The 12,893-nt window shown below is 50.6% G+C and overlaps 2 protein-coding genes across 3 annotated transcripts; one reads left to right on the top strand and one right to left on the bottom strand.

Annotated features, from left to right (window-relative positions):
• Positions 1–752: 752 nt before the first annotated feature.
• On the bottom strand, positions 753–5,696 carry LOC146662786 (protein phosphatase 1 regulatory subunit 3G-like). 2 transcript variants are annotated; one of them, XM_085417703.1, is made up of 2 exons: positions 3,993–5,696; positions 753–1,806 (listed from the first exon to the last, which is right to left on the bottom strand). In XM_085417703.1, exon 1 carries the CDS (start codon positions 4,702–4,704, stop codon positions 4,036–4,038), a length of 669 nt encoding a protein of 222 aa, XP_085273829.1. In that variant the 5' UTR covers positions 4,705–5,696; the 3' UTR covers positions 753–1,806; positions 3,993–4,035. The 2 variants fall into 2 exon arrangements, with proteins under 2 accessions (XP_085273829.1, XP_085273828.1); XM_085417702.1 differs by having other exon boundaries at positions 4,046–5,696.
• A 3,356-nt stretch (positions 5,697–9,052) lies between these two features.
• Positions 9,053–10,659, top strand: LOC146662785 (protein phosphatase 1 regulatory subunit 3G-like). Its single transcript, XM_085417695.1, has one exon. The coding sequence runs from the start codon at positions 9,279–9,281 to the stop codon at positions 10,077–10,079; it is 801 nt and encodes a 266-aa protein (XP_085273821.1). The 5' UTR covers positions 9,053–9,278; the 3' UTR covers positions 10,080–10,659.
• The last annotated feature ends 2,234 nt before the right edge of the window (positions 10,660–12,893 follow it).

The raw sequence follows: 12,893 nt of genomic DNA, 5'->3' as shown, positions 1-12,893 counted from the left end.
GTCACAGCCGCCATGACACTCACCTGTTAAAGTGGACCTATTCTGCTCATTTCCACCATTTTTTTCGTAGTCAAATTAAAAAAAACGTGAACACATCCTCTATCTTAACACTGCCCCCTGGTGGTGAAAAATACCTTCAACTAGCTTTATTCTGATTGGCTGGTTTGAACAACAGGTGGGTGGAGCTTCTGTTCCTTAGGTGACCGTATAAGTTCCTCTCTGTGACATCAGAGAGACCCAAAAGTAGAAAAAGTGTGGTAAACTGAGCCTTTGGAGCTCACTCACAGGCGTCATTATTAAAGCTTTTCCAGGACAGGAAGTATGACCCGGCGGACGAGGAGCAGGATGTTGGCGTAAGAAGGAGCTGGTCGCTGTCAATCACAGAGTAGCCACACCCTAAATCATTTGACCCTGAATTGGGACAAAATCTAAACGACTAAAACCTGCGACTGAGACCATCAGGCAGATTTTACTGAGGTTAAAAAGAGAGACTGGCTGCTACACGCAGCCGACTCATTCAGACCGACGCACACGTCCATCTTCTACGTACAGTCTACACGCAGTCGAGGTCAGATTTACTGCCATTTTTTATTTCGTGCTGCTGTGTTTGCAGGAAATTATCGAATAAAAACATTCAGACGTCGAGTTTGTCCAGCTGAGATTTATTCAAAGTGCCTTTGCGAGGCCAGATGACGAACACGAGGCCTTGTTTAAAGAAAAGCAGCAGCTGTGATGGATGTGACGGAGTCAAGGATCTCCAGACGAGCAGCAGCGTCCGTGGGATCGCGCAGCTTCTGCTCGTCCAGTCGTAGTCACGGCCGTTTGAGTCCTGATTTACAGAGACATGATCGGGTCATGTGACCGGCACTAAATGGCAGAAAAAACACCAGGATTCCCCAAAAGTTCTGTGTTTATCTGGACGTTGTGTTCAGTAGAGAAAAGTTTCATCATCATCCTCAAGCTCGTCGTCTGGAGCAAAAAACATCCAACTGTAAATCAGCAGAGGAGAAGCACGCAGTTATTGTCACACAAACATTCAACTCTCCGTCACCTCGTGGGCGACGGGTCACAGAAAGCCGTTCCAGCTCGGGGTGTTTCAGGTCTGCTGCTTTCGTGGTTTTCACTGAAGTTCAGAGAGCAGAGTCATCGCCGCACTCTTCTTCTCTACGATCCCATCCGTCTGCTTCTTCCTCGGCTTCCTCTTGTACAGGTACGTCTCCGGTCAGCGTCGGTGCTTCAGCTCGTGGATCACTCTCAGAAACAGCGCCCGCTGTGGTCTCAGCTGAAGCCGATTGACCGAGCGCAGCGACCTGGAAGGATGGGTGTGGCTCCAATCCTAACCTGGGAGTGTCAGACCTGTTCTCCATCATGGGAACAAACAACCAGATGCTCGTTGATCGTCTTACACCTGCTGTACTTGTTCATTAAATCGTGGTGGGAACACATCAGAAGGTCACACGAGGTCACAGGAAAGAGTTGTTTGAGGGTTTTGTGGAATGTGGGAAATGGTGGATGCAGGATAATCGAAACAGAAACATATTTAAATGGTTTGGAGGATGAACGTGTAGAAATACAGGTCAGAAAACACAACTTTAAATCATTCTCAGTTATAAAAGGCTGCGGCTTTTATTTTGAAGTGTCGCTTCCTGTTGAAATGCTGGGATTCCTCTGGGCTGAAGCAGAGAGGTTGGAGCTCATCAGCGTTCAGAGATGGAGGCTGAGAGGAAGCAGCTGCACTGATAAACTGACAGCTCTGCAGCGCCACATGGAGGACGCGCAGCCACACGCCGTCACGCGCTCGGGAACCTAAAAACAACACAAGAAGGACACGAGGAGATCATTTGGACAGAAACTAAATGTGTGCCATGAAAATAAAAACAGTTTATGGAAGTGAATGCGCCCACAGAGGGAGGTGAAAAGGACAAATGCTGCCACCTAGAGGCGAAATAGACCAACTACAGGCTGCGCCGCTCAGAGGCTGCAGGTTTAAAGGTAAACGAGATGCTCATGAAACGCACACACACACACACACGTGCTGTCGTGCTGTAAAACAGAGGTGTCAAACATAAGGTCTGGGAGCAGGGAATGGCCTGGTAATGGCTCCAGTCTGGTCCACTGGAGGATGTGAAGGGTTGTTACAGCTTTCTGTGCAGACGCAGACTTCATGTGCTCCAGACTCACTGAGGTGTAGAGAAACCATCCAATGACAGAAACACGTGTCGGCTTGTACAGTGGAGCCAAAGTGAGAAAATGGCTACAGGACAGTCTGGCCAATCAGCTACCAGAACCTTGTATGTGACCAGGATATAAAATAACGCTATAAAACATGCTTGCTTTAAAAGTACGTGTCGTACGGCAGCTGAGGCGCAGCTGCTGCTGAGCGGCTTGTGTGGACGCTGCGGTGATGGAGGGTTGGGGACTTCCACTCACTGTGCTGCACCTTCATGTCTCCACTTTGCAGTGATACTGCTGACGGTTGGTTGTGGAAAATCTGGCAGTGAAGAAATTTCACAACCTGTTGCAATGAGGGCTTCCTGTTACGGCGTCGCACCCGGATCCGTGAGCTCTTTCAAAAATCATTTCACAAATCTGTGACAAAACAGCTGAAAGCAAAGATTAATACTTGCTTCAGTCAGTGCGGCTGCACCTGCTGATTTCAGTTTGCAGACTCTGCTGCAGGAGCTACACAGCGACGTGCACGCCTCGCTCTACCATCACCAGACTGTGTGACATCATTTAGCATGTAGCTGCAGGCTCAGCTGTGACCTCTGTGATGAGCCTGAACCCCGGGCTCGTCCATACACCCCCACCCTCCAGCTGAAAGTACCTGCAGTTCCTCTAACATCCAGCAGAGGCTCAGCACAGGACCTCTGGGCCGTGTTTGTGCTATTGGAGCCTTTTTAATGACATCATGTGACCAATAACATGGCTGCTGTGAGGTTGCTGTAGCAACAGAGCGTCTGAGAGCGCCAGCTTTACTCTGAGAAACTCAAGGAGGTCATTGTAGTGCTCCTCAGCTCCTCTTTCATTCATGCTCACAGGTCCTGAGGTCACAGAGGTCAAACAACCATTGACTACAACAGGAGTATTTGTTCCTGCGTCAGGTAACAAAGACCCAGCTTAAGCTTATAAATATCTTTTGCATAATTATTGCATAAATGTTGATATTTTACTGATTTTAAACTTTTAAAAAGTTCAGTAAGAGAAAAGAGAAGCAGTGATGAGCTCCTCACTGACATGCTGCTGTAGAAAAATCCTCCCAGAGTGGAGGCGGAGACAGGTTCTTCACCTCTGCCCAGCAACGTGAGAACGGTTCCCATAAAATGATAAAGAACTTGTTGTTCCTCTTATTAGAAGAACCCAGTACTGACCGCTGCTGGTGGCAGCGCTGCTCTACAGTCGGACCTGGTTCTGTGGTTGATGGGCTCAGGAGGGAACCTCCTCTCTGCATCCACGCCACCACCCTCCAATCAGACCAATCCAGGCTGAAGAGGACACGGCATCACCACTGAAAACATCTGGAGCTTTAAAAACACCACAGAGGAAACATCTGGCTTCGAAGGCAGAGGACAGGCTCACTCCTCTCACACTCCTTCAACATGTCAGAATCTGCTTCCTGTTCAGCTCAGCATCGTTTTACAGTGCGGCGCGTGATGACGTCACGAGAAGCAGGCAAACAGCCAAAGTGATTCAGTTACTTTTACTAAACATGAATCATGTGACAGCATTCAGGAATCTTTACTGTCCATCAGTGAGCAGTGTCCACGTCACAGTTAAAAAGAAAAGTTGAAACTTCTCTGCCAGGATTTCATTTTTCCTGCTGTGACATCTGAAACTTTGACGCGTCCTGACCTCAGGAACTGAGCACAGTGAGCCAGAGAGAGCAGGACACCAGAGCTGAAGGTCAGAGACAGAAGCGAGGAAGGAGCTTTGCGACGAACGGACAGCTTTAAATACAGAGGTTTTACGCAGGATGGAGAGGTTTTACGCACGGCTCAGGGGACGTGGAAGGCGGCGCTGACAAAGGCCGGGCACTCAGCGGTACCTGACGGTGTAGTTCTGCCCCTCGTTGTTGTCCCAGAACTCCCCCTCCTCGCACTTCAGGTAAACGGCGAGGTGCACGGCGGAGCCGGGGTCTGCGAGGGGCGGGATGTACACGGTGAAGGCGAAGCGCTCCCCCACCAAACCCGGCTCGACGGCAGCCACGGGCACCGCCTGCGCGTCCATGTGGGACAGCCAGCCGTTGAAGGTGTACCTCACTCCGACCTCCCTCCCGGTGGCGCAGCCGCTCAGGACCCGCACGTGCCCCCGCACGTCCAGCTGCGTCGCGACGAGCCGTTCCAGACAGACCCGGAGCCGCCGGACTCTCCGCTCCGTGTCCCGGAGCTCCGGGAGGTCCGTGTGCAAGCCGGCGGCGAAGTTGTGGCACAGGCTGCTCAGGAGGTCCCGCTGCTCCAGGGGGAAGCTCTTGTGCCGGGACAGGACCTTGCTGGGGATCTGCGGCTCTTCCAGGGAGCTGAAGTGCTTCACTCGGGCCAGGCTCAGCCCCATGGAGTCCGCGAACTTCACGCGCTTCCTGCCCTCCTCCACTCCGTGGGCTCCTCCCGGGCAGGCCGGCAGGGACTTTGCTCTCCTCCCGTCCTTCAAGAACCTCTCTAGCTGAGACGCGTCCAGCTCGTCCTCCAGGTCTTCCTCCTCCTCCATCCCTCTCTCCGTGGCACTTTCACGGGTCTGTGGAGGAGAGCTGTTGCCCGGGTGCCGAGGCTCGTATCCGGTAGGAGTCCTCGCGCTGGTCTTGTCTCCACCTGTCTTCAGACTCCCGCCCCACGATGACAGCAGAGCGCGTGCGCTGTTCTCACATCAGCTGCTGTCGCGTAAACACCTGCGTGCGCACAACAACAACAACAACAACAGAGCCACGCGCCGGTGTGACTGCGCGAGCTCAGTCAGACTCCATTATGTAACAGCTGCGTCACTCCTGGGGATAGTAAACAAACCGGTGACGCAGTCCTGCAGTCGGGAAAACGTGGGGGAGTATGCCACAGCGCTAAATACACCCGTACTAGTGATGGGATTTCCGGCTCTTTTTAGAGAACCGACTCTTTCGGCTCGACTCACTAAATAGAGCCGACTATTTCGGCTCCCAACCGGCTCTTCAGGTTGTTTTGTTGCTTTAATTAAGCAATTAAGCAAAAGTTCATTTACCTGTTACTACCACACACCATATCCGGTCATTGGTACTTGCTGGCTTGTGTAGCCATGAGGTAACAAAAGCTCACCACTGCCCCTTAGCATCCTGGAGCACTTCTGTTGTCTTTTGTACGTGTTTTGAGTTTGTATGTGCTTTGTCTGTAGGGGCCACCGTAAATATACTTTTATTTATTCACTCCACATAAAATGTAATAAATAAATCATATAATACAAAAATCAACTATTCACAGTTCAACTTTTAACTATTTACATTTTCAGCTTTTTCCTTTTCAACAAATTTAAAGTGAAACAACACAAAACACTGCAAACCACAACACAATTAAATATAAATTAAACTATGAAAACATAAAGAAGATGCACATTCTCTGTCATATGGACCTGCATGAATAAACTTTCTGAATCTTTCATCATCTGCTACTGAAAATAGTTGTGGATGATTACTATACCTTTCTAATGTGACGTTGTTGTCCCTGGCTCTCTTTCTCTCCCTCCCGCTCTGTTCCTGTGCTACTGAGTGTAACTACCGCCCCTCCCCCCTCTGCCCAGTGTAAAGCACAAGGCTCGCGTGCGGAGTGAAGCGGGAAAAAAAGTGCGAGAGAGAGAGAGAGAGAGAGAAAGAAAAAAAAAATCACGGCTCGCGATAAGGAGCCGGCTCGCGTCGTTCACGTCAAAGATCCGGCTCTAAGAGCCGTTTCGTTCGCGACCGACCCATCACTAACCTGTGCAGCTGTGAGGAAGTCGTTCTGAATCTGTTTACCTGAGTTGATCCGAAAACTGAAGCATTATTTAAAGTTTCTAAACATCCTGACAGGAGAAGAGTCTGCAGCTCCGTCTGACCTCTGAGCTGTGAGGATCTCCGGGCCTCTGGAAGGACACTCGGAGCTCTTCTTTGGATGTTTCTGTTGTTCTGTTCTCTGTGAGGATGATCCCACAGTCATGCTGAGGTCCGGGCTCGGACAGAGTTTCTATCCAGGTGAGCGTTTACTGCCCCGGCAGCGTGTAGACTCGAGTGAAGCCATGACAGAGCCTCCGTCGTGCTTCACAGATGGCTGCAGACTCTCACTATTGGACCTCCTTCTACACACTGAGCATGATGTGGGTCCATCTCTCCATCAGACCTGTTCCTCTGATCAGTTCTTGTGTCATCTTCATACCTCTCTTTAAAATCTCTCATCCATTCATAAATACTGTCTGTTCTTAAACTATGGTTGATCTTAAGCTTACTGTCACTCTAACTCTGAAATATGAAGGAACTGATGACTCTGTGATGAACAACAGGACCTCTGCTGTCTCTGCCACCCAGTCCACAGCACACCAAACTGGACACTCAGCCTCGAGCCCCCACCTGACCCCATTAACCTCATCCCAAGCGGGAACCGAGCCCTGGCTTTGTCAGCGTTTCTGCAGAGCTGCAGGATGACCTGGTGACCTCCTGTGAGGTAAAGAGGCTCAGAGCATTAAAAACCCTCAGGAGCTCATCTGAACACAGAAAGATCCAGTTAATGATCTGACCGTCTAATGTCAATCGAAGCGTGTAACGCTATAGAAACAGACATGATCACTTCCACAGGCTCCTCCTCCTGCAGCCTGTGGAAATGATCAGAGAGATTTGTGGCGAAGCTAAACACAAGGTTAAATCCTCCATGTTTGCTCTTCCTAATAAGGTAACGATGGGATGATGTTAGGATGATGGTGGTGATGATGTCACGTGTTTGTTTTGGCCGTCTGGATGACGCAGCTGTGGAGTCACGTGGAGCGTCGTTACATAACAGAGCGGGACTGGCTGGACTTCAGCTCTCCGTGACCTCATCGAGCAGCTTTCACCTCTTTTAAACTTTATGGTGTCAAACATGTGGCTCTGGGGCCACAACTGGCCGCCACAGAGGATTCAGGCAACTCCACTGTTTTTTCTGTCCCTGGTCAGGTGACCTCAGCCTTCCGGCAACTGTGATTGGTTCGTTTGGAGACCGAACCTCCGGCACCAGCCAGAGTTCTGCTGGAGCAGCACCATCACACCAGGATCTGCCTCAGAGCTCAGAGGGTTCGATCAGGACACACAGCTAATGAAGAAATGACCGGTCAGGTGTTCCTCACCTCCCACCGGCTTTTCCCCTGTGCCTGTAACGCTCACACACATCCAGGGTTCAGAGCGGAGGAGCCGGGGATCGAATCATCGACCTGCCAAGTGATGATGACCCGCTCTGCCCCAGAGAGCTGCCCCACTCATCGTGACCTCCACCACTTCCACGAACCTGTGAGGTCTGCCTGTGGTCCAATAATATCCTGATGATGCCATAGCCCTGACACTACACACTGCCCTGTCACACCTGGACAAGAGAGACACGTATGTGAGAATGCTGTTTGTAGATTACAGCTCAGCATTCAATACCATCGTTCCCTCGAAGCTGGACAGGAAACTGCAGGATCTAGGACTGAGCAGCTCCCTCTGCAGCTGGATCCTTAGCTTCCTGTCTGACAGACGCCAGGTGGTCAGACTGGGCAGCATCACCTCATCCCCCATCACACTGAACACTGGTGCTCCACAGGGGTGTGTACTGAGCCCTCTCCTATACTCACTCTACACCTACGACTGCACAGCCACTAACAGCTCCAACATCATTGTGAAGTTTGCGGACGACACTACAGTGGTGGGTCTTATCACCAACGGTGATGAGACGACTTACAGGGAGGAGGTCAGTGCCCTGACCCACTGGTGTCAAGACAACCATCTCACCCTCAACGTCGCAAAGACAAAGGAGTTGATAGTGGACTTCCGGAGGTGCAGAGAAGTACACACCCCCATCACCATCAACAGCGCTGCTGTGGAGAGAGTGAGCAGCTTCCGGTTCCTTGGTGTACATCTGGCTGAGGATCTTACGTGGTCAGTACACACAAACAAAACAGTGAAGAAGGCGCAGCAGCGCCTCTTCTTTCTCAGGAGACTGAAAAGATTCGGCATGAGCCCCCGCATCCTCAGGACCTTCTATCACTGTGCCATTGAGAGCATCCTCACTGGATGCATCACCACCTGGTATGGCAACAGCACCGCCTACAACTGCAAAGCTCTCCAGCGAGTAGTGCGGTGCTCTGAACGGATAATTGGAGGTGAGCTTCCCTCCCTCCAAGACATCTACAGGAAGCGCTGCCTGAGGAAAGCGGGGAGGATCATCAAGGACTCCAGTCACCCCAGCCATAAACTGTTCAGACTGCTTCCATCAGGAAGGAGGTTCTGCAGCATCCGGTCCCGAACCAGCAGACTGAGAGACAGCTTCTTCCATCAGGCCATCAGACTGCTGAACACGTCATAGACACCTCAGCTTCACTACTGGAACTTTAACATTATGCACTCCATACTGTATATAAATGCCACTGTTTTGCACATATTCAACTCTGTATATTTTATATATTTTATTATTATTATTATTTTTTACTATTTAATTTGTAAAAATGTGTATACACACACACACACACACACACACACACACACACACACGTAGGAAAATATTTAGTATACACATCCAGAAATGCATACACTATTATATATTGTACATATATTTATTAGTTTCAGGTTGGCCATTCTTGTATTTTGCTCGTTTGTGTTGTTGTGTTTGCACATCTCTGTTGCTTGTGGGGCTCGCACACAAGAATTTCACTCGCATGTGCTGTGCCAGTGTGCCTGCACATGTGATGTGACAATAAAAGTGATTTGATTTGATTTGATATCCTCTGCGCACGCTCACAACTGTTATGTAACAGTGCTGCTGACTGAGCCACATGACGTCAGACAGGTATGTGTGTGTGTGTGTGTGTGTGTCCAGAGACTGCTGGATAAGGTGTTTGTGGGCGGAGCCTCGCGCGTCAGAGGGTCTGTGTTGTTGTTTTGTTCTTTGTGCACAAACAGGTGAAGGTTGACGGTCTGTTACGTGACGTCGCGCCCGTCTCTGTGACAGCTGCTACGCCCCGAGGACTGCACGCGCTCTGCTGTCACAGGGGGCGGGGGGCTCTATACAAGCTGCCGGACTCCGGACCCGCCCGCAGCTCACAGGCCGCCTGGCTGCCGGGCACCCATGTCCCGCTCACCCCCTCAGATCCACGCCGGCGGAGAGCACACGGAGAACGGAATGAAGCAGGAGGAGGAGGAGGAGGGGGCGGATGAGGAAGACCTGGACGACGAGCTGGACGCGTCTCAGCTGGAGAGGTTCATTCGGGACCGGAGGAGAGCAAAGTCCCTGCCGGCGTACCCGGCGCTGCTGAACGGACCCCACGGAGCGGAGGAGGTCAGGAAGCGCGTGAAGTTCGCGGACTCCATGGGGCTGAGCCTGGCCCGAGTGAAGCACTTCAACTCCCTGGAAGAGCCGCAGATCCCCAGCAAGGTCCTGTCCCGGCACAGGAGCTTCCCCCTGGAGCAGCAGGACCTCCTGAGCAGCCTGTGCCACAGCTTCGCCGCCGGCCTGCGCGCGGACCTCCCGGAGCTCCGGGACACGGAGCGGAGAGTCCAGCGGCACCGGGTCTGCCTAGAGAGGCTCGCCGCCACGCAGCTGGACGTGCGGGGGCACGTGCGGGTCTTGAGCGGCTGCGCCGGCAAGGAGGTCGGAGTGAGGTACACCTTCAACGGCTGGCTGTCCCACATGGACGCGCAAGCGGTGCCCGTGGCTGCGAACGAGCCGGGTTTGGTGGGGGAGCGCTTCGCCTTCACCGTGTACATCCCGCCCCTCGCAGACCCCGGCTCCGCCGTGCACCTCGCCGTTTACCTGAAGTGCGAGGAGGGGGAGTTCTGGGACAACAACGAGGGGCAGAACTACACCGTCAGGTACCGCTGCGTGCCCGGCCACGCGCCCTTTGTCAGCGCCGCCTTCCACGACACCTGAGCCGTGCATAAACCTCTCCATCTCTGCGTAAACCTCTCCATCTCTGCGTAAACCTCTCCATCTCTGCGTAAACCTCTCCATCTCTGCGTAAACCTCTCCATCTCTGCGTAAAACCTCTCCACCCCTGCGTAAACCAGCTGCTGGGCACCTGTCTCTCTCTGTCCCGTGCTCAGATCAGTGAAGCTGAGTTAGTCTCAGGCTGCAGGCCCAGCACGCCTCACCTCTGTTTCCTTGGTTTTAAACCTTTAGTGCCTTTTTTTAAACCGACCTCTGACACTGAGCCTTTGATGTGTTTAGAGACAGTTCCAGATGTTTCTCTCAGAGGACGCTTTAAACTGCTGACAGTTTTTACAGGTAACCCAACTATCCGCTCTTGGACTCCAGCTCTTGATTTGAAGAATAGATGGATTAACTGCTGAGTGCATTTTCTGTCACGCTTGGGCTTGGTGTGACGTCACAGTGTAATGAAACTGTTTGATTTTTGTGACCTGATTAAAAATGAAGCTGCTCATGTTCAGGATGTCAAGTTTTGTCGTTTTACTCGATGTGTCCTTTGAAACAAATAAAAGTGACGCTGGAAGCCGAAGTCTTTCTGTTTTTCTTCAGTGTGAGATTCATCCTGATTTATTTCAGCAGGACTTTTGTGCTTTGGTTGCATTTAGAGTTTTTTTCATACATAAATGTTTCATCGTGCTTTATTTGGACCCAACAACCTTTGTTGAGGCCGTTATTTCTGTTTCCATGTGTGTTAGTTTTGTGTTGTGTGTGTTTGTGTGCAGATCGTCCACAGAGAAGCTTCTCCATCAGAATCAGAATCAGAATCAGAATACTTTATTCATCCCGAGGGAAATTAGCTGCAGGAGGCGGTTCAGACTCTCAAACGCACCGTCTGTCGCGCTCACATTAAAGTGGGCGTTGCCTGCATCATTTCAGTCGTCTTCTACACAGATTGGACCAATCAAGAGCCGCCTGCTTCAGTCAGGGTCATCATCAGAGCAGATCAGTTTGAGGCTCTGAGCAGAGGTTGAAGGTTCAAATCCAGCTTTCAGCTTCTTGTTTCTAGAAAGTGAGTTTGTAATGGTTCCCACCACTGCCACAGTGGGACCTCCACACCGCTGTGGACACAGGCGAGCGGCTCAGCAGGTTTGGAGAAGGGTCACAGCTATGAGGGTCTCAGGTTCAAGTTCAGCTTAAGTAAACTCCCCCTTATCTGTTGGTCTGGATTCAGAGTTTCACTGAGTCATTTTTCTGTGTTTGAGCTCAAACACGCAGCCATGTTTCACACTTCAGTCAGATCAGCTCTTCATTAGTGCGCGACAGGCTCGGTCGGCGTGAGCCGGCTCAGCTGGGTAACTCTGGGCCTCCTCTCAGAGGTTCAGATCCCACTTGAAGCTGGTGTTTGGCTTCAGTTCCTCCTACAACCAGATGTTCTCCGTGACGGAGCTGCAGGTCTGGGCTTCAGTTCCTCGTGTCACAGATCAGTGGCGTGGTCAGACTGCAGGGTTGATGTGTGCAGCTCTGAAAGTTTCCTTTTTCCATGAAATGATTCCAGTTTGCTCCCGGTTACAGTCCAGCTGCAGGATTTTGGAGCGGCTCGTTTTTATGGCAAAAAGCTTGAATGTTTATAATGAATGCAGTCAGCTTTTAATTTCATTTATCAAATACTTTCCCAACATATATCTAGAGGATAACTGTGATTAGTGCATTTTAACCTGAAGCATCAGCCTCTGCCAGAGCAGCGGGTCTTGAAATAAACATAAATCCGAGCACCATCTGCAGACTCGAGTTCAAACTTCTGATATTTTGTGTTTGTGCTGCAGCCTGTGAGATTCACTCAGTCCAGCATGAAAATGACATGAAAACAACATTTTCTATATTTTAGTGTTAAAGGTTTTCTGCATGCTTTATGTTGCAGTGAAATTCAAACAAATAACATTCTGATAATCTTCTGCCGTAACAGGACGTTTTTACTGTCTTTATATTTGAACTGGTCAGTACTCGGATACTTACACAGGCCTGAGTTCACATAGTTAAACAATGATCACTGATTTTGATGTGTGAGACAAAAATCCTGAAAACAGGTTGATGGACTGAGACATAGTTATAAACTTCTCGGTATATAAACACGGCGGTCGAGCAGCAGACCCACGCTGACAGAATGACTCAGCAGCGTTTCCACAGTCCTGACCTCGACCCCGTAAACTTATCATGGCGCTCGCTGAAGGTTGAAGTCAGCCAGAGGAGAGAAACTCCATTCGATAAGTTCAAATAAGAGTTTTTCTCCTCTCTCCGCTGCCTGAAGAGGCCCGATGTCCAGCCAGACTGGAGCTTTGTGCACGTTTCACTAAACATCAGCACGCTGGAAAATTTACTCAGCATGCATCATTTTCATTATCACTGTTACAGGCTGGAGATTTAAAATCAGATATTAAAATACGCCATTGATAGAGAGCACTTCAGATATCAGAGGAAGGTCCAAGAACAAATTCAGAGCTGGCTCTTTTTCACCGCTCTGATGAGAACACAGCAACGCTGCACAAACATGCAGTGTCTGATGCTCGCCGTGGCCTCGAGGGTCAAAGTCCAGAGGTCCTCCCGAACTGCTGCTGTTGACCAACCTGAGCACATCTGTTTGGTCTGTCAACACGGACGGAGGCGCCCAGCGATGGAGGAAGGTTTCAGTCGAAGCTGGATCTGCTGCTGCCAGAGTCCACTGGAAAATCAGCGAATTTAAGAATTTAGTCTCAGTCTGTCAGGCTGGCAAGGCCCCAAACACTACAGTACCCATGAGCCTCTGCTGCAGCCTGTGGACAC

Source organism: Rhamphochromis longiceps, linkage group LG9, assembly GCF_057381845.1.
Source record: "Rhamphochromis longiceps isolate RC_006_pf linkage group LG9, R_longiceps_female_GT1.1, whole genome shotgun sequence".
NCBI classification, from domain to species: domain Eukaryota; kingdom Metazoa; phylum Chordata; class Actinopteri; order Cichliformes; family Cichlidae; genus Rhamphochromis; species Rhamphochromis longiceps.
The sequence above is the reverse complement of the archived record's forward strand: the minus strand, read 5'-3'. Positions and strand labels throughout refer to the sequence as shown.